The sequence below is a fragment of the Salmo salar genome, chromosome ssa25 (genome assembly GCF_905237065.1).
Source record: "Salmo salar chromosome ssa25, Ssal_v3.1, whole genome shotgun sequence".
Taxonomy (NCBI): Eukaryota; Metazoa; Chordata; class Actinopteri; order Salmoniformes; family Salmonidae; genus Salmo; species Salmo salar.
In genome coordinates, this window is record NC_059466.1 from 9,294,240 (window position 1) to 9,315,758 (window position 21,519).

Genomic DNA, 21,519 nt, shown 5'->3' on the forward strand with positions numbered 1-21,519 from the left:
GAAGCACCGCTGGGATTTCTTTTCATGTGCGTACCAGCGCATATTACTCCAGCAAAATGGACAACGAGTGAGAGATATTGGAAAGGTAGCTAGCTGGCTAACCGTGAAGTTATGGATGTACATGCAGGATGATTATTCATGCACACTGTTAGTATTGCACTAGATGCTGGCGAAGTTGAGTACAGATTGATAACGCTAGGAAGAGATAAAACGGTCTGGTGAGACTGGACTGGGGGATAAGAGGACTGGCTTGGGTGCCTGTGTTATTCCAGCCCTCCCTCCAGACAAGGCAGTAAATAAGCTCTTGGAACCGTAAAAGACCAGATGGCCCTGCTCCAATGTGGATCTTGGGCCCGAAGCAAAACAAACAGAACAATAATGCTGAACCGACGCTAATAAAACGTGGTCACCGCAACCAACCGCCCCAGAGAAAGGGAAAGCAGCGAACAACCGGTTGCAGCTTCGATCTAGAGTGACAGGGACCAGCTGTGGCATTGGAGAGGAGTGGATCGCGGTCAAACTGTTCTAAACCCACCAAAAAAACCTCAAAGTCTGGAAAGGAATTTAAGCTCCACAGCAATGCTAACCTGTCAGAAGAACTAGATCTTAACGGTTCTGAGCTGGAACAAGGTTTGCTTTAGAGGGGGAGCTACACAAACGTTCTGTTGAGCCTTAAAGGGGCAATCAGCAGTAGAAACAATAACACAGTGTTGTCCCCGCCCTTGTTTTGGTAAAAAGCTAATGGTTGGGGCTGGAGAAATGTAACCACTCTCAAATTCATAAACCGAGCTATGGATGCAAGGACTGACCATCCATGTTTTGAAACTATATGTTTGTTTACATTTACTTTGATTACAAACATTGGAATAAAACAAGCTTGGGTTCTGATGGAGTGAGACAGTTGAACTATGCTCATGAGGGATTTCTAATCAATATTCTTCAAGAGTCCAAAAACGGATGTTGCAACTGCTGATTGGCCCTTTAATGCAATAACCTTAATCTGTTTACCTGCACTGGTGCCTTTGAATGACTCAGAGGTCATTGCCATGACGACGATTACAGTAACATCACACTGGGAGCCTGCAATGCCACTATCCAAAGTCCCTTCTCCTCCAATTTACCACTGAGAGTAATGACTTGGTTTAATACATGGAGGCAATGAAGGAGGATAGAGAAAGAGGACAGAGAGAGAAGAAGAAGAAGAAGAGGAAGAATGGAAGGCTACTCCTGGAAAGGTTAGGGCTGGGATGGTCTCATGTTTCAGTAGCCAGGAGAGAGGGTTGTTTCGTGGGGTCAATGGGCAGGTCAAAGCGAGTCTGGAAGTCTAAAAAGAGGCCCTGGCCCTGTAAGGCTCCCTTTTTGCCCTCCTCCCCGGGACCCCATCACCAGCCCACATCTGAAAGTGGTTACCCTCACACCTCTCCCGACAGGGTCACCAACAGGCCCAGAGAGATCACAGAATCAAAGGAAATTGGGGAATCATTTGAAGTCGGGGGAGGAAGCTTTTGTCATAAAACCAGCGAGCTCTGGGGTTCGAGTTTCACGCCGGGTGTTGGGCAAGAGGAAAAACGCAACGCCACCACACCCGTTGATAAGGAGTTAGAACACACGGCTCATTAGTCGCCTCATGAGCTGCAGGCCGTATTTAAACACTGGTGATTGGCCAAACCCACTGTGATTTGCATTGCCTTTTCTCATTGGGTGTTTGGCAAGAGCCCTGTCAGTCTTTGAACAAGTGCAGATCAGTCCCTCGTTAGTGTGTTGACCCGTTCAACAAGTTGTAATGGCACGAGAGGGAGAAACGCAAGGCAGTGGAGACGAAAACAGATAAAAGAAGAAAGTTAAAACGTTGCTAATCAAAATGGCCGGATGCGAGTGTTTTATCAGAGTCTTTGCAAGAGGTCCAGTGTAATGGAGGTGGAATGCAGCGTAATGACTTGCCAGCGGCAGTTTCATGTGGCGGATAGAGAGGGGGGAAAGGGGTCTTGTGTGTTCATGGATGTGTATGTTACGTAGAGATGCTAGTCTGCTGCTGTATTTGTTTGTGAAGTCAGAGGCAGGGCTTTCAGTTATTCGAGCAACAGTAAAATGACTTAACTAAAATACTAAACTAAAATGTATTACCAAAAATGATCATTGGTCTCTCATTGGCCTAAGAATAAGATCTCAAATGTAGACATACTAGGAGTTAAGACAGGTCCACAATCGGGGCCAAACGTCTAGATTGGGTTTACAGCCCCACTGCCTCATGTGTGACTGTAGTGTGTCCATCAAGCATTTTACTGGGCACTCCACAGTGAGAAACATATTCCCCTATTTTATTGCCAGGTTAAGACTAGCTTTGCTATAGCGAGCGTTGGGTTCCCTTTGAAAGTGGCTTGGATTAGCTTGGGGGGGAAAAAATGATACAAATCGGTGAGTCAACTTTACACTTTGAGTGTATAATCACTAATGCCTCTGTAGTTACATTTCTCATGAATGATGCATTGGTGTCGATGCCAGTCAACTCTGACCTCATGACTAATTGACAAATGTTCGCAAACAGATGTTGCGCCCCCTCCTCCAAATTGGGGTCGTTAGTGATTATTTGATAAACAATAGGCTAATACGCCAATTGTTGCTAGTCGCTGACGAAGTTATCCCTGACATTTACACTCCAGCTACAGTAAGCATGGTCCATTTCACCTGGCCCTCTCAGGCTTTAGCGCTTCACTCTCTTTAGCGAATATAAATGTACCGACGCTGCATAAAAGGTCACCTGCTTTGCTCGATACGTAGTTAGCTCGTTAAACTAGCACAGCATAATCAACTGGTGTCAGCGATCGATCCTTCGCCCCGACCAAGCAACCAACAAACAATAGATGTCTTGAGTCTACTGAACAAGTCAAATTCCTCCCACCCAGTGTTATGTTTTCACCGCCTTCCCCAGAATTGTAATTTTATTTGTTGGTTTCCCCCGCATGCGTTTGAAGGCCGTGCCACACACTCAAACAGACAGATTTGGATTTAAGCAGGCAGGCAGCAACGGACAGAGTGATAGTATACTGTCCTCCAACAAAAGCTCTTCTCTCCCTCTCTCTCTCTCGCTCTCTCTGTTGGAAAAAGGCAATGGTTCTCTCGCTATGAAGATGGAGGGATGAAGGAGAAGAGGGAAGAGAGGTTTGGTTAGAGGGGTTAGAAACTCAAATAAACGCCCTGCGTCACGGTGGATGCCGTGGGGAGCGCCGTGTGTTTCATACCTGCCAGGCAGGCCCGTAGCGCGCTGACAAGAGCCATTAAAGTTTATAGGCGTGCGGCACAGGTGCTCGTCAAACTGACAGACAGACAGACCACCGAGCCCCCCGGCCTGGCCCCATGTGGGGACCCCCTCCCTGGCTATGGTGCAAAGCCAGGCTGGAGGCAGGGGGTCTCTGGGGGTAGTAGTGGAGTAGTGGAAGAGGAGGAGGAGGGGTAGTGGTAGAGAGATGACTGGGCTGCTAGGAACTGGAAGTTATCCACTGAAAACCACAAACACAGTAATGGGCACACGTTCATTGAGCCTTGGCTTGTTCCTGTGAGGAACGAGAGAAAATAAGATCAAAACTTGACAGAAGGATGAGTGATAGGGACCGAACTCAGCAGTATTTGAATGGTTTAGCAGTGTGTCCCAGCTTTTTTAAACGTGCTTTGAGTGTAAGGTCCCTCTATTTGGTGGGCATCCCTTAGGGCTCTCCAGTGGCTATGCCTAAATTGAACAAAGTGCTCTGTTGTCTGTACATGCATGTGTGCACTGGACCAGCGCCAACCCCTGATCTTAGTACTGACAGACCCGCGCTCTGAGGCCTGTTTCCTCAAAAGGTGCTGGAGTTGCATGACGGACATCCATGTGCACCACTGCTGCTCAACTCAAGGGAGTGAATGATAGGACAACAGTATGTGTGTGTTTTTCAGTACCACAAAACATTATGCGATACTATACAGCAATGCAGGTTCGATTGAAGGGAGCCCTCCCAAGGTCTTGTCATGTTTTGAAAGAAGATTAGAATATGTAAGGCTGCAATAAAGAAGCCAAGGGGCTAGAAAATGTTGCGTGTGTGTGAGTGAGAGTGTGAATGTTTGTGTGCGGGTGTACACATGCATGCTTGCACACTTACTTGCGTGTGTGTTTGAGTGAGTGCGTGCTTGTGTGTGCACCCGTGAGTGTGTACCCTTGTGTGTGTATGTATGATGCAGCTTGTCGTGCCACAGCCGGATTAAAGTATCCCTCTCCTTAGACTGGCCTCTCCCATTGCCCTCCTCACCCCCTCCCACCCTCTATTTGTTTTAATTAAAAGAAAACTTCCAACCTTGGCCGAACGGGACCGACCGGCAATCCCTTTTTCCTCTCTCTCCTCTCGTCTTCCTTCTTCTAATGTTTCAAGACTTTTTCTAGCTTCTCCTCCACTTTTCAGTTTCGAGCAAGGTTATGATAGGGCAAAAAATACAGCTGCCTGCCTTTATTTCTTTCGGTGTTTATACATAGAAGCATTTGGGGCTTTTGGGGGGGGGGGGTTCTGCTCACAAGGTGAAAAAAAGCAGCACACACTGTGAGCCAGAGGGAAATGGAATCGTTCCGGATTGGAAAGGCAGCTTGGGGAATGCCCCCGTTTCCTCTCTCCTCTCCTTCATGGCTTCGTCTGACTCTCTGAACAGAGTATTCCCATAGTGTGTGTGTGTGTGTGTGTGTGTGTGTGTGTGTGTGTGTGTGTGTGTGTGTGTGTGTGTGTGTGTGTGTGTGTGTGTGTGTGTGTGTGTGTGTGTGTGCGTGTGCGCGTAAAGTGGGACCCAGCACAAAAGCACACATTGTAGCCTGTGGTGGAGAGTAGCTCCTTGAGTGGGAGGCTACAGTGCATCTGTGAGCCTATTGTTATTGCCTCCAAATGTTCTCCACCGCTGGGCTGGCTGGGTGATTCAACACTGGGCAGAAGTCCACAGTCAGAAGTAATCAAGTTATGATCTTCAGTTTTTTTGTTCTGCTATTGCCGTGTTGTATGTAACCTGTCACTCACTCCAGTGTGTATGTGTGTCTCTCCCCAGTTGGATCCTATCCCTGAGGAGGTGATGCAGCAGAGGCCCAACCCCAACGCTGTTCACTCCATGGAGAAGGTGCTGGAGGCACACAGTGAGTGTCGCTCTACTCTACTCACACAGGAAATAGCCCCACTCTCTGCTAGAACCACAAAATGATTCAGGGATTTGATTTGCAAGTGTGCATTTACCATAAAATCTCAACGATGGTCTTAGATCAGAAAAGAAAAACAGCAGCACTCAGCCCTGGATGACTGAAGTTGTTTGACCCCTGGTGTAGTTTCTCTATGTTGTAATCATGATCCTTTAACCTTTCACCTTTGTCCTGTCCTGTAGGTAAAAACTGGCGCTCTCTTCAGCGCGGGGCCTCCACGCTGGGCTACTCTCTGAGCGAGGCTTTCCGGTGTGAGACGGAGGAGGCCGAGACCGTCACCGCCATGGCCTCCCTCTCTGTGGCCAACAAGCAGAGGAAGTACGTCCCCTCCTGAGGCCTGCGTGTGTGCGTGTGCGTGTGTGTTTTACGCCGAAGGTCACATCGACCAAAAGCTTAGCTCTTCAGTACAATAAAAAAAACATTTTGATCCAACTTAAATGTGCAGAGGTTTCTGATACTCACTAGTCTCACACCTTCCTGAAGTTGACATGTGTAGTGTGGAAGTGCTGCCTGTGACAGGTGTCATTGTCCCTTCTTTCTCCAGGAGCGAGGAGGAGCCTATGGAGGGCTGACCAAGCCCCCCTTCACCATTCAGAGACACTCAAGGTCTCCAATTTAGGTCTCCCATTTAGTACTCAGCCAACCTCCATTTCAATTTGACCCCACCCCTTGGCCCCACTCGCACCCTGTCTAGGAGGCGCATCAGCCCCGGGGGACAGGGGGCAACGTATAAAACGACTTGGTATGAAATGGAAGACGTCACTATCTCACTCGCCCAGAATGGACAGACTGAAACGGCCCCGATGTGTGGTTCCGTCTCTACGTGGGGAGGCAGAACACAAGGAGCCCCGGGTTGCCAGGTCTTGTCAGGTCTTTACTCCAGGACGGGTGGGATCTAAGGTGACTTTAAATCATCCCACGCTGGCAAAATCGAGTGTCTGTGATTTTTTTTTGGAACAGACACGCTCGCTACGTTCGAAGTACTGCTCCAGACACAGAATTTCTCATTTAGCCATCTCCTTTCGTTTTTTCTTTCTGTCGTTTGTTCCTTTTTCCTCTTCCGTTCACGAAAAACAGCAACCGAGCCCTGTGATGTAATTACTACTTTGTTTCCGAATGTTTGATTGTTACCATTCATGAAAGACTTTGTGAACGGAGAGATGTCGCAGGGTTTGCTGATATTTTTTGGCACATTTTTCAATTGGCAAAAGCAGGCGTTTTTTTTTTGCAGAAGAGGAAAGGTATAAAGCGAGTAAAAAAGAAGGAGAACACGATGGACAGGTGACCTGGGGCCTCATTTATCAAAGATGCGTGCGCACAAAAAATGGTCTAAACCTTGCGTGCGCCAGTTTTCCCGCAAAGGTTGGTGTTTATCAATTTTGAACTTGATGGGAAAGTGTGCGTATATCCACTGAAATCTCAGACCATGCGCACGCACAACTTCTAGTGGTTGATCAACTGTATTGCAAGCAAATATTGTTATTTTGGGGGAAATGTAGGTGTTTGATGCACGGGAATTAGAATAATGGTAGGCTAATAAAAACATAAAAATGTATATGCCTATTGATAAAATAGATGCATTTGCCCTTGGTAAGGAGATCAAATAGCAGCATGTCACCTAATATATTTATTTTACTTTTATTATATAGGCCTAAATCAATCATATTGCAGGACATGTCTCCTTTTCTGACATGACTGGTTTATTTCTGCTACACAACAAATATTACGCTACCATTTATCCATCTCTCATTCAATAGCCAAGCATGCTCGAAAGTAAATAGACCAGTAGCCAATGACAGTATAGGTATGCTAAAGTATTCTTGTGCGATAGGAGCGCGACATCATAGCCTATTTAATCTCAGAGACTATGCCAAAGCAGGACATATAAACACAATCATGTATTGATGAACAAAATATTGAACAACAATTCTTATTTTGCATAGAAGTCTGGGCTCTAAGCAGCATTTACTTTTCAATTGTTCAATAGACAATCAATCTTGCCGAATACATGGCCAGTGTTTGGCACTCTCTATAGTTTAAAAAAGTCACTGCAAAAGATGAAAACATTCTGCCCACACCTCTACAGAAATGTGATCACATTTACCATTGCACTTTCTTTTAGTGACTATCATGGCCCAGTTCCAATATCTCCAAATTATACAGCAAATGATGGTGTTTTTGTTACCATAAAAGGTGAATGGAGGGCGTTTTTCCAGGCGGGGTTGTAACGCTCATTCACGAGCGCACAAATATAGTATGGCTCTGATTAATCAATGAAAACATGCATATATGTTGCGTGCAACAGTTTGATAAATCCCAATCATTTGTTCTGCACACAAATCCTAGAATGTCCATGTACGGCAGAATTTTGTAAGAAATGTACGCAGTGGTTGATAAATGAGGCCCCAGGTCTTCTGGTTTGAGATGACAGACTGTAAAAAGACTGTGAGTTTGTGCCTTTTTAGTTCCTGCCTGGTGGATTTCACGATGAACTCAAGAGGAAGAGCTTTGCCTTAAATTTGTTTTGGGGGGAGAGAGGTTCCCTCCTCTCGCTCTCACGTCTCATCTCCTTTTGTGGTAGTGAGACTGGCAATGCCGATACGATGGCACATAGACTGGAGGCCCTTGGCATGTTTACCCTGACTTCCCTGTAGCCTACTTTCCCACCCTGTTCCATTTGACCTTGTTGTCAGTGCTTGACTTGGGCAGGAGCTCACCGCAGCAGACTACCGGCACACAAAATCCAAGTCAAACACTACTTGTCGTAACCCCTTTACTATCGTTTAGAAGGTAGTTGCCGTGCTACACAGGGACTAACATGGTTGAGTCTTTTTCAGTGGAACGAGAGCCTTCAATGCTTGAAACATCAGCCAATGATGTAGCTATCTTCTGGTATATAAACCCTTTACCAAATACACGCCACCTCTACGAAAGAGTTAGCTAGCATGCACTGTAGTCTGTACTAGAGAGATTTGCCATTTTAAACTAGAATGCTGTTCAAAAATAGTTGTAGTAAGACAAGAAATGATGCCAAAGCGTGACGTTGCTATCAGCTCAATAGTCTGGTGCCACGTAGTATTGTAACCATATAGGACAGATATTGCTATCATGACTTTACGTTCAAAATTGTTCTCTGTGAGGGAATTATAACAGTTGACCAATTTCTATCTTACACACCTCACCCTTCAAAACGTTGTAATGTCACAATGTTCAGATGCTCTTACCTTCATTTAGGGGCTCTACCCACAATTAGCCGTTCATTTGGCTTTGTTCACAGAGGTAAACAACCATAAAGCTCATGAGTCGTTGTGTTACCATGGTGACAGAGCAGTTAGACAGAACAAAGATAAGCAAATCAAATCTCATGAGTCGTCGTGTTACCATGGTGACAGAGCAGTTAGACAGACGTGTACCACCTTTGTGAGTTTACAGAGTGGCGCCCATATTCTCTGACATTTGGTCCACGCTCCTTGTTAGGCACAGCTGCTCCCAAAGTGTCAGATGCTACTGTGTGTGTGTGTCACATGTCACAATCCAGTTAACAACCCCTTTATACATTGACACAGTCATCATAGCTACTGCTAGGTGTGTGTTTTTAGGTACAGGAAAGTGTTTTTAACCTTGTGTGTGAGACACATTAAATAACTGTATCTCTAACTACATACATTTGACTTAGTTCACAAACACCTGTAGCTCAGAATACAGAGAATGAATGAAAGCAGTGATCTGAATACGGTATATTGAACCCCCCCAACTCATTTTTTTGCCTCTTGGCAACTACCTTCTACATTGTTCTGTTGATGTCATAATCACTTTTTTCTACTGTTGGTAAACGAGGAAGAACTGAGAAGATTTTGAGATTTGAGATGTGTCCACCACGACCGTTTTGATGACTACTCCATCAGTGTTGTTTTTACCCATCTGTGTCTCTTTTTTTGTTTCTGTTTTGTCCTTGTTGTCTTTAGAAGTGGACTCCAGTGTCTTTGGTTTTTGTACTTTTTAGTTGTTTTCCAGTCATTTTGTATTCTTTTGAGTTCTTTCTCTCTCTTACACTTTGTACAGTTCCTTTTCATGGTGAAAGGTTCTGGGGTTGTGAGGGGAGGGATGGGGTATGCAAATATTTCTACTTTGTATAATGATTCCAACAATTGTGTATTTACTATGCTGGCTGTTCATGGTAGATTTATATATGACACCAAATCTATAAGTATATTATATATTATAAGAAATTACAATCTTGTTTTGGGAAAAGAAAATTAGAATTGCAAAGTGATATGCTCATGTTTCATTCCCTGGTCTGGTTCGGCCCTTCCTGGTGTCGCTGAGGGCACTGTTCATTATTCCTGGCTGCCATTGGCTGAGGGTTCAGTACAGTAGCATCCCATTTGGTGTCAGTTTCTCTACAGTATACGCCACTGACCTAGGCTCTGTTAATACTTCCTGACACTACATAGAGGAGTAGAAAGGCTGTTCCCAAACAAGGGCTTAGGGAAAGGACAAGTCGCTTGTCTCTTATATTGAATTTCCTTCTCCATTAAAACATTGTGACAACCCACCCATGTTAACATGGGTTTACAGTGGAATTTCACACTCTTACATAGGTAACACTTTCTGACCTGCAACCGAACATTCTAGCTGTGTTTTGTAAAACCTTCTGTATACTAGCTAAGGATTTGTAATTCAGAAGCAGTAGCGGTGCTTGGATAAAATCACTGGGGAAGCCAAGCCAGTAGAAAAATGCCATATTACAACTTATGTGTTGTGATAATTGCGTGGTTTGCTCTATAACCTGTTAGTTCATATGCCTTGCCACCGTGATGTATATAGGCCTAAGGCCGAGACAATAAGGAGACACAGTGGCAGAATAAATTCAACCATAGCTTTGTTTCACCACAAAACTGGGGAGCAATGTCTATCCAGTGGAACATCTATCCACAAAGTATATTGTAACAAACAGTTACATGACCTACAGCATGGTCAATCAAGTTCATGTTTCTGACATTTTTGGACCACTAAACAACTTGATTTAGGACACCTGAGAGTTACCGCAAATCGCAAAGAAAACAGGAGCCGCCTCCACTATTCCAGCACCATTTCAACTTCAACATTATCAAATCACCTATGCTTAGTCTAATATAGTGACAACTAAAATATTCCAAAAACCATTCAGTTCATTCAACGTAAGCTAAATATGTGTCTGTCCATAGTACTGATTTCTCTGTGTGCGTGTGTGCGCGTGTGTGTGTGTGCAATAAGGTAGAAAAAAACATGTTGACTCACCCTACCTGTAGAGGAACGCCAATGCCATCCCCCTTTCTTGCCGAAACGGTTTATGACTCTATCATACAGTACACGTTTTTAGTTTTTGTTGTCCTAGGCTACCTGGCTAAAATGCTTTGTCGCTAGCCTAACTTCCTTTCATGGGCAACAATTAGCCAGCTAATTAACATTCACCAACTACACCTAGCTATATATTGAACTTACATCCTCTCAGGCCAGAGGCACAATGTATGAATTTATGGTTAGAACCGAATTGCCGTTATAATCATTGGCCAGTATGGATAATTAAGTAAAACCACAAGTCCAAATCCTTATCTCCGTCCATGACTCATTTAGGAAAGGGACAATTTTAGCTACCTAGCTAGCCACCAGAGGACAACAACACAACGAGATGCAACAATTCTAGTTTTTTTCTGTCAATGACATTTGGCTTCATTTGATGTGATTAGTGTGAAGCCAAATCCAAACTGACTTCCCTTAACACTTTTTTTGGTGTGCCAGGACCATTCACAGTTGAGCTCACTCAGTTTAGCTCAAGGCTGATTGGCTGTTATTGTATAAAAAAAAATATCAAGGAAGGCAAATGCTCACTGGCTTCCCTTGCATTCAATGCTATGGGCAGCAACAATATCATACTCTTTTTGACCAGACAGCATCAGATAGATGGCCTACACATACAGAGACAGAACGGCATTGTTTCGCTCGCTTGGATGCTTTCTCCGGTGAGATACATTCAGCCTCTTGCGAATTGAAGGAAAAAGATGAAACAGAGAGACGAAAGATAAATTATTTTATATGTTATTTTTCTTCAATTTTTGGGGAAGCCTGGCTTCCCTTTGCATCCATGAATACACGCCACTGTTCAGAAGGGTCTGTCTTGGAATGACATGATAATTACACAAGGGTTTCCCTATAATGATTAATCACTATAAGCCCAGGAGTCATAGTTAACCCATCAAAAGTCCCCCCCCCTCACCCTTTGACCTCATCCAGCCCAAACTGCTCCTCTCTGACGGCTGTAGCAGACGACTTGTGAGGTCAAGGGTCATCTCAATGGATCCAGTCTCAGCGAAGGGGGTGGAGTATGAATTAATAGTCGAGTCTGCGTCACAGTTGTGGTTGTGGTTATTGTATTGGGGCACAATAGTAACCGATCATCCAGAGCTCTCCCAGAATGCTCAGTGCACCAGCCTGAGCAATTGGCAGTTATGGTTTAGTCACTTGTATTCAAGCAATCTTTCTCAAAGGGACTTTATACTATCTGGTTATCATAGTGTCCAGATAGTCATTTGAACATTCTCGTGCTCTACAAACATTCCATTTGTTTTGTTTTTATTTGTTTTATCATCTGGCTTTTTTTTCTCCTGTTTTTTTTCTCCTCTTCTCACCAAAAGGCCTGAGGATTGTCTGTAGTTTATTTAAAGGGCCTGGTTGCTGGATTCTGCACCATTCCTCTTCCACCACCTCTAACTTTCTCTGCATGGTTTGTGTGTCCGCATGCCTGTCTCTGTCCCTGTAACTTATCTGCACAAGAAAAAAGCACTGAATGGACAGAATTACGTTTTTATTACAGCATCAGGATTCGGGAGCGAAGCATGACACGAGAACTTGTTTTTTTGCAACCTCTTTTTTCCCCACAATTGACGATGAGGAAGAACGGCACTCCGTGTTGGTCTGACAGATGTACTTTTTACATGTAAAAAATATCAACAACAAACTGAACGACTTTTAATATTTTACAACATCTTTATCGAGCACTTGTGACATACAGACAATAGATTTTATTGAATTTGTGCACAAAAAAACTGTTTTAGGGAAACTAAACGACAGGAGACAACAGGAGAGACCAACTTATTATATCATTTGAAGTTGGGACGGGGAGACGTTTTGTTTTGAGGCATCTGGAGATATCAAAGGGCTCTGTCCAGATGAATGGTCTGTATTGTCATCAGGGTTGTCCATTCCACTTCAGCCAGTAATATCTGTGACCACTGTGGTAAAAAAAAGAACAGTTATAGGTTTACAAAATGTATGAAATGCATATGTTTTTATATTGTTTTCTTTTGACTCTTGTTCTCTCCATTGTTACAGAATAGTACTTTTTTCTCGGGACCTTAGCTCTAACATTTTCTCTTTGACATCTACACTATAAAGTATAATGTTTTGGAAAAACCACTATGCCTTGTTGTTTTTTCGAGGCCCATCTTGAATCATGCATGAATCATACACCCAGATACTGACAAACCTCAGGACATACATTGTTTCAGAAATGAAATGCGTTAAATGAGTTACCACAAAGTGCCTTCATAAAAGGCATGAAACATCTGTGTTGCTGAGTGCTTGGCATTTAGCATGTCTTAGCCGATCTGATGTTGCGGTCAGCTTTTTGTAAATAATAGTAATTAGATCCTTGCTTACATTTGTTCTATTTCACACATGTACAAGTGTATATCATACACGTGTGAATTGGAAATTAGTTTTTTGCATATCCCACTCTCCCCTAAGACACCCTCACGGCCAGGGATCAGCCATTATTGACGGCAACCCTGGAGCAATTAGGGTAAAGTGCCTTGCGCAAGGGCACATCAACAGGTCTTTCACCAAGTCAGCTCAGGGATTCGAACCTGCGACCTTTTGGTTACTGGCCCAACGCTCTCATCCCAATCCACACTTCAACCGAACGATGAAAACTAGTCGACAACCTGTTAGTATTTACAAAATTGTTCTGCAACCGCAACTAAACATTGATGTTTGAATAAAGGAATACCTTCTTTCGCCCTCAATCCCAGATCCGGGAGGGAAGGATTAATGAAACAACAAGCCAATATTCTCTTTTTCACTTACTTAATCCCTTACAGATCAGTGACTAAGGTCAGAAGGAAGGATGAATCTAAACTATTGGAACGGGCACCAGACCTGTACAGTAAGTATTTTGTATTCCGAAGAGAGAAACTGCCTTGACCGTACTGCCATGTACGGTAGCAGTAGAGGCTTAATGTGTCTGCATGCTTCCCAGCCAAAACAGTTTGGAAGAGTTTGTGCATATATTATGATTACATTTTGTGACGTTTTTGTTCGTTTTGGACTTCGGTAAGGTTGTTTTTCAGCAGTTCCAGCACACAACATTTTTTTGCTGAGGCAAGCCGAAATCATTAGCCGAAGTCTACACCCCTTCATTGGTGATTGGTCAACAGTAGGGATTCTTCAATTAAATCTTTGTTGTCATTCAATGGAGGCAACTCGTTTTCATGCAAATTTGTTCATTAAGAAATACTGCACCAAACAACCTAGATGTAAAATTGGCAAAAACTGCTAAATTAATGACAGATTTCTTGAGGTATTCTGGATTCATTCTGACTATATTGAGGAAGTGTATACTTGCTATGGCGTCTCAAAATGGAAAAACTACAATTGCCACTTTTTTCTCATTTGTCAAGTGAAGGTCCTAGGCGCCAGCCGAACTTAAGCATGCGGACACATTTAGGTCCTAGGCTTCACAGTAGCCACAAGCAGACTTAGCCACCCATTTAGAAGGGCCAAAGGTCAACCCCAGTGTCCAAATAAACACAAGTGAGTCTGTGTTTGGAGGAAGTTGGGGGGGGAACATTAAAAAAACACTCCAAACTAAAGCAGAACCAGGCCTGCCACTGGTCAGTCAAATAAACACAGGGAGAGAGTAAAAGTCCCTGTGTTCAGTCGTCCCCTGCCTATACACAAACAATGTCGCTGGTGTCGTCACTGTGAAGGTGGTGTTTCAATGTTCATAAATCAATGGAGTTGGAGCATGGTGTTGTGGCTAAGGCAAAGAGACCTGGACACATCTCAAGCACCTCTACAAGAGCAGAGAAAACTGAAACACGAGTGCCAATATTGACTCTCACGAGATGTGAAAGATGCCTGTCAGGAGGCTCCGCGACACCATGAGACTAAGAAAGACGACATTAAATCGAAAGAATGCACTCCTTTTTAGGGTTCCTGGAGCCCTGGGACAAAGTAACGACTGGCCGCACTCCCAGCACGTAGACCAACTGTCTCACTGCGAACTCCAAACGTTCCGTTGACGACTCCGTGTCATCCCACACCGCAGGCGGCTGACTTCTGCGAGCCCTGAAGGTCAAAGATGGACCGGGGCTTTCCCCCTTGAGTTAGGACACGTCTTGGAACCTAATATGGCCAGCCCACAAAATCCAAAATGTCCGCTTCTATCCTACAACAAAACTCCCCAGAACCACCCCCAAAGGCAGGGCTGCTGGTTTTGCAGAAAACCCCCAGCTATTTTCTCTCTAATCCCACAATGACAGTTTCGTCTGTGGTTATCACTCCCTGTTCCTCTCTATGTCTCGCTCTCTCTTTCTTTACCCATCCTCCTGCCTCCCAGCGTCAGTTGGCGCTGTCATTACCAGCTCCCATATTAGAAATGGCCTCGTCCCTGAACGTAGCTCATCCTCCAGTATTCTTTTTAATTGCAGGCCTGAGTGGCCATGATGCCTATGGATAAGGACGAGGACAGCTGGAGGATGACAAGCACCGAAAATTACAGATCACACTTATTGGAAACCCTAACCATGAGACCTACAGGCAATGAGGATCCCATATTTATGACGGGGCCCCGATGGTGAAATTTTTGTATCTTGTCCTTCACACACACACACACGCACACACACACACACACACACACACACACACACACACACACACACTGCTCCCCATGGGACAATAAGGAAGGATTTGTTATATAAGTTATATGGTGCGTCAGGCCAGAGGCACAGAAGGGATGGGCCTCCAGGTCACAGTGACTGTGGGAAGATGGACCTACTATTGCAGCACTCTCTCACACACACATTGCTCTTCTACTTTTGGATGGAACAGGGTTTAATGGTGTCCCGTGTAGATCAGTTGGTAGAGCATGGCGCTTGCAACGCCAGGGTTGTGGGTTTGATTCCCACAGGGGATGAGAACAAAAATGTATGCACCCAATACTGTAAGTCACTAAAATGTAAAAAATATAATGTGAGATGCTTTTCCAATGGTTGTTCATTCCCATAACCGGATGAAGCCATGCTTGTTTCCTGTTTTAGGATGAGGATTTCTTCAAAGTCAATATCAGAGATTCTGCATTGAAAGTGCTCCTTAGTCTGTGACCAGAAAACCTGCTTGTGTGTGTGTGTGTGTGTGTGTGTGTGTGTGTGTGTGTGTGTGTGTGTGTGTGTGTGTGTGTGTGTGTGTGTGTGTGAGTGCGAGCGCATACCTGTCTTTGTGCGTGTCCTCATGCTTCCTCTCAGGGGCGGTTTAAAGGACACACACAGAGGGAGTTGCCACCACTATTTCAACGTAATTTCCTGACATAGTGAGGAAATATACACTACCATTCAAAAGTTAGGGGCCACTTAGAAATGTCCATGTTTTTTTAAAGAAAATACCATTTTTTGGCCATTAAAATAACATCAAATTTATCAGAAATACAGTGTAGACATTGTTAATGTTGTAAATGACTATTAGAGCTGGAAACGGCTGATTTTTAATGGAATATCTACATAGGTGGACAGAGGCCCATTATCAGCAACCATCACTCCTGTGTTCCAATGGCACGTTGTGTTAGCTAATCCAACTTTATCATTTTAAAAGGCTAATTGATCATTAGAAAACCCTTTTGCAATTATGTTAGCAAATCTGAAAACTGTTGTCTGATTAAAAAAGCAATAAAACTGGCCTACTTAAGACTAGTTGAGTATCTGGAGCATCAGCATTTGTGGCTTTGATTACAGGCTCAAAATGTCCAGAAACAAAGAACTGTCTTCTGAAACTCGTCAGTCTATTCTTGTTCTGAGAAATGAAGGCTATTCCATGCGAGAAATTGCCAAGAAACTGAAGATCTGGTACAACGCTGTGTACTACTCCCTTCACAGAACAGCGCAAACAAAAGATTAGCTAGCTGGTTCTGGAGCTGGATTTGTTATAAGCATTGATTTAGGGAAAACTTTCCCACAAATGGAAACCACTGGCCTATCTTTGACTTCACCATCTATTTTTATAAATTGCGGCAATGAATCCGCCATAGAAATAGTTCGAAAGAATGAGATGAAGCTCCGGTAATATGGATAACTATTGAAAGATAGCTGATATGTGTTTTTTTTACATTGTAATAGACACGGTGCAACATTTGGTAGGTAGGCTGCTGACAGGCTTCGGCTGCGGTACAGCAAAGCCAAGTCAGCCCTGCTCATGGTTTGCACAGGGGAAGTGAAATGCATGCTACAAATTAAATGTAACTATAAGTTTCTTGAATTTTCTTTTGCAGGTGCCTTTTCATTATCTGGATAGTCACTTGTGGTTTCTAGCTGATGTTACACCAACCAAAGCAGTGGAGCGCATAGTAAAGCAAAACTTTTGTGGTCAAAACCATTCCTCTTGGGGCGAAGGGGGGAGCGGGTTTGCAAAAATGCTATCGTATCACACAATTATACCATTTATAAAATGTTTTTACAGATTTACCCTAATACGCAAATAAATGATACAATTTAAGACGGAGAATCATTATTGTCTTTACCAGAGAAAAATACCAAAGAATGCGCTCTCATTCACACGCTTGGAATCACTACAGCCAAAATGGGAGCCACATAGAAAAACTACAATTTCTGGCTCATTTTTCCAAAAAACAGCCTGAAACTCTTTCTAAAGACTGTTGACATCTAGTGGAAGCCCTAGGAACTGCAATCGGGCACGATTTTGCCCTATTATAAAAGTGCCAGCCATTGAAATCAGTGGTAGGATGAATTGTTTTGGGGGGGGATGGTTTGTCCTCGGGGTTTCGCCTGCCATTTCAGTTCTGTTATACTCACAGACATTATTTTAACAGTTTTAGAAACTTTAGAGTGTTTTCTATCCAATTATATGCATATCCTAACTTCTGGGCCTGAGTAGCAGGCAGTTTACTTTGGGCACGCTTTTCATCCAGACGTCAAAATACCGTCCCCTATCTCAAAGAAGTTAAATCGTGGTGCAACATCATGGGTAAGTTCTGGCCATTGTCTTTCAGCTCGAAAAAGTGGATTTCTACTGGTGTTGGCATTTACCACTAGACTAAACACACAGCAAGAGAAGCAAACCCCACACTGTTTTTCAATACACAACACAGACCATCAGACTCCTAACATGGCCAATGGAAGTACACAGTATGGTGCATGGGTGCACTCCCAAAATTATTAAACGCAAAGGTTTCAACCCAAATTCCATTGTTTTAACCTCTCTCCACTATATATGCATGTAAAAATGCATATTCAATAATGCCATTATATGCCAGTCATAAAAAAAGGTTTCACTTGTTTTCCCTCAATCTTCCTGTTTGAGAGACTTCAGAAGTAGCCCACAGCGCTAAAGCCTTATTTTTCACATTAACTCTCCACACACACATTCTAAAGGCAGACACGGAGCCAAGCCTATCTGAATTTATGCCTGTTGTGTTAGCCCAAATTATACAGGAAACACATCACCTTCATCCTCGATGAGTCCAAAAAAAAATGGTGAGAGCGAAAGAAAGGAGGAGAGGAAAGGATTTACCCCCTCAGAGTAGTTTTCATTTTAAAATGGCTATTTTAAAATGGCTCACATCATTGATGCTGCAATTCCCCCAGTCTGAAGTAACCTTGGAAAAGGAAAATATTACCACATGCATTTGTTTTACACACACACACACACACACACACACACACACACACACACACACACACACACACACACACACACACACACACACACACACACACACACACACACACACACACACACACACACATACATATCCAACACCCCCACACCACATGCACCTCCCAAACTAGACAAAATTATTGTTTGCTTTAACAATAGCTATAATGATGATCTGTAAGGAAGTGTCTCTCATTGTTTTTGAAGGTAATACTTACTATGTTAAAGTCATCCTACTTTTGTTATTATAATGACAAACCTTTGAAAGTTGACTCCAAACTATTCATTCACAGGTTTTTCCCAGTTGACCATTTGAGCTGCTGCACATATTGCAGATTCTACATTGTTATTGCAGATTGTACCTTTAAGGGTATGATGACACAATGCAAGCTCAGGCCAAGATAAACGGGCCATTATTTAATTAATCAAAGAGGAGCATTGGGTGTGTTTCTTCTTCTCTATTTTTATTGCACTAGATGTTATCTAGATATAATCTCAAAAGGGTGCTATTCATCTTTCCTAATAAGAACGATGTCAGTGCATCGTAGGAAATACAAGATCTAGTAGATGTACTTTATGTGCAGAACTGTGAAAGGACTGAAGATCGGAATATCAATGGTTTCATTTTTGCTTGGAATGATGATATAAGAAGTATAACATATCTTTACATCTTGGAGGGACTTTGATGGGGGTGGGTGCCACAAAAAAACGGAACTCGTCATGAGGGGCCGTAGTGACATTTTAGTCGTCCCCCTCGTGACAGCAAATAGGAACAGTTTAAAAGTGTATTTCCTACAATTATGCACATTTTGCCATGAGGCGTAGAGAAAATGTTGCAGTTTTAAAGCAAGTTTTCTGCAATTTTACACATTTCGCTATGGGGCGGAGAGAAGATTTAGCAATTTTCTAAACTAATTTCATGCAATTCTACTAATTTTGCCATGGAGCTATCAGGAATCAATGTAAGACGCAGATGCAGACTGTCGAAGTAACAATGTTAACGGGGCAGGCAAAGACAGGTCAAGACAGGCAGGGGTTGAAAATCCAGGGTAAGGCAAAGGTACAGGATGGCAGGCGGACTCAGGGTCAGGGACAGGCAGGGTTCAGTAATCCAGAGGTGGAGCAAAGGTACAGGACGGCAGGCAGGCTCAGGGTCAGGCAGAGAGGTCAGGCGGGCGGGTACATGGTCAGGACAGGCAAAGGTCAGAAACCAGGAGGACGAGAAAAGAGAGGCTGGGAAACGATAGGAGCTGACAGGAAACCGCTGGTTAGCTTGAATGAACAAGACTAACTGGCAACAGAGAACACAGGCAGAGAACACAGGTATAAATACACAGGGGATAATAGGGAAGATGGGCGATACCTGGAGGGGGTGGAGACAACCACAAGGACAGGTGAAACAGATCAGGACGTGACAGGGGCAGAGAGAAACATTTGCAGTTTTACAGCTAATTTCCTGCTATTCTACACATTTTGCCAAAGGGTGCAGGCAAATATTTGCCATTTTTAATGATAACTGATAACCCCGGTCGGTAATTAGTCCGTGGGCCAGTTGCACCTCAAAAATGTTCCTAGTTGAAATTGATACAGGAATCAATACAGTTACATATCGTTCTATTATTTTGGGATGATATTATATCGATATGTATATATCCCTGTTCGACATCATCTCTAGTAGAATACTTTTAGTTGCTAATTTCATTATTTTAACCAGTTACCACCAGGGGAGGATACACAAATTAATGATTTAGACTGCATTCTTCCTTAACCATTTAGTAGTATGATCCTGTATCGGAGATCAAACACTGTAAGAGATGAGTAGTCACTGTGAAGGACATAACTGGTGAAAGCGTGTAAGGAGAGAGGGAGTTAGTGTAAAGAGAGAGAGAGAGAGGCAGGAGAAAAGGTAAGAGTGAGTGAGAGCGTGGGCTCCTGTGGTAGCCTGACCAGTCCTGACTCCAGGGTTGGCCCCTGTGCTAATGAAGAGGAGCATCATGTCACAGTGTGGGGCTGGGCCCGGGGCCAGATCATGTTTCGGCCATATAGGTGACCGGGATCAGCGCCTTCTGTTTAATCTGTTACAAATCACATGGGCTGGACAGACAAGTCCAGCTCTGACCATTGACAGAGACTGCAGTTAGGCACAACACCAAAGGTGGAGTATATACAAAACATTAGGAACACCCTCCTAATCTTGCTGGATGCATTTGCTGTTTGTTTTTGGTTGTGTTTCAGATAATTTTGTGCCCAATAGAAATGAATGGTTAATAATGTATACATGTACTGTGTCAAAATGACAAGACATTATCCCCTAAAATGGGGGGGGGACTATGTACAAAAAGTGCTATACTTTCTAAACGATTCACCCAATATGGATGAAAATACCCTCTAATTAAAGCTGACAGTCTGCACTTCAACCTCACAGTCATTGTATGAGAGCAAAAACAACAAACAAATTGTCACTGTCCCAACACTTTTAGTGCTCACTCTAGGTGGAATTCAGGGGATGGGATATGTTCACCACCATTTTATGATTTTCTTTCAACTTTCTCTAAATTGTTTTATTAAATTGTGTGAGAGTAACCAGATGGCCCAGGTGTCTAAAAGAAACCACACTCTTAAAACCACTTCAAAGACCGACACACACACACACACCAAGCTACCAGGCTGGGGCCTTGAATTGGAAGTTCAGTTCAGTTCGGTGGGTTATTTCCCCCATGGCTGCCTGGCTTGTCCTGGCATTCCTCCACCACTGCCTTTTTACAGCCATCTTTACAACCACTTTAGTGTTCTTAACTCATTTTGTTGTCCAGTTTAATTTCTCCGCTCGGAGAGTCAGCGGAAATCTCCCTGTGGTGGACTGAGGGGAAGGGAGAGGGAGGGGTAAAGAGGGGGAGGTTTGGCACTCCAAAGGATGAAGGGGAGAGATGGCTTTGGGGAGACAGGGAGAGAATGGGATGGGACACACATGTGCACACGTGCACACGTGTGCACACGCACAAACAGACACATACATAAACACACCTGTAGTGCTATATCGGCACCTCCACTGCAGAGTATGGTGCAAGAAAGAGAGAGGAATGGGGGGGAGATGGAGGATGGTTAGTGATCCAGTGTTTGGAGCTCCCTCCCTGGTCATCTCATCCAGCCATCTCTACGGACTCCTCTGTGCCCGAAGCCCAGTTTCCAGTACCTCATCACTTATCTGTTGCTCTGCCAATTGACAGGATAAGAGAGAGATTTAGCTGCTGAGGACTCTTTTCTGTTGGGATTTTTATGTACAACGTAAGCAAGCCCCACCTGGCTAGAACACTGCGATACACATAGCCTTTCACACT

General features: G+C 43.7%; 1 protein-coding gene across 5 annotated transcripts in view; it reads left to right on the top strand.

Moving 5' to 3' along the window:
- Nucleotides 1-12,655, top strand: part of LOC106586120 (histone deacetylase 4) — a 177,207-nt gene extending 164,552 nt beyond the window's left edge. For 4 of the 5 annotated variants that reach the window (XM_014172997.2, XM_014172996.2, XM_014172998.2 and 1 more), the window contains exons 23-25: nt 5,056-5,140; nt 5,383-5,518; nt 5,745-12,655. In XM_014172997.2, coding sequence (XP_014028472.1) covers nt 5,056-5,140; nt 5,383-5,518; nt 5,745-5,772 — 249 coding nt within the window. In that variant the 3' untranslated portion in view covers nt 5,773-12,655. Of the gene's footprint in view, nt 1-5,055; nt 5,141-5,382; nt 5,552-5,744 lie in introns of all 5 variants that reach the window. The other variant, XM_014172999.2, reaches the window with a different exon arrangement.
- Nucleotides 12,656-21,519: the final 8,864 nt, after the last annotated feature.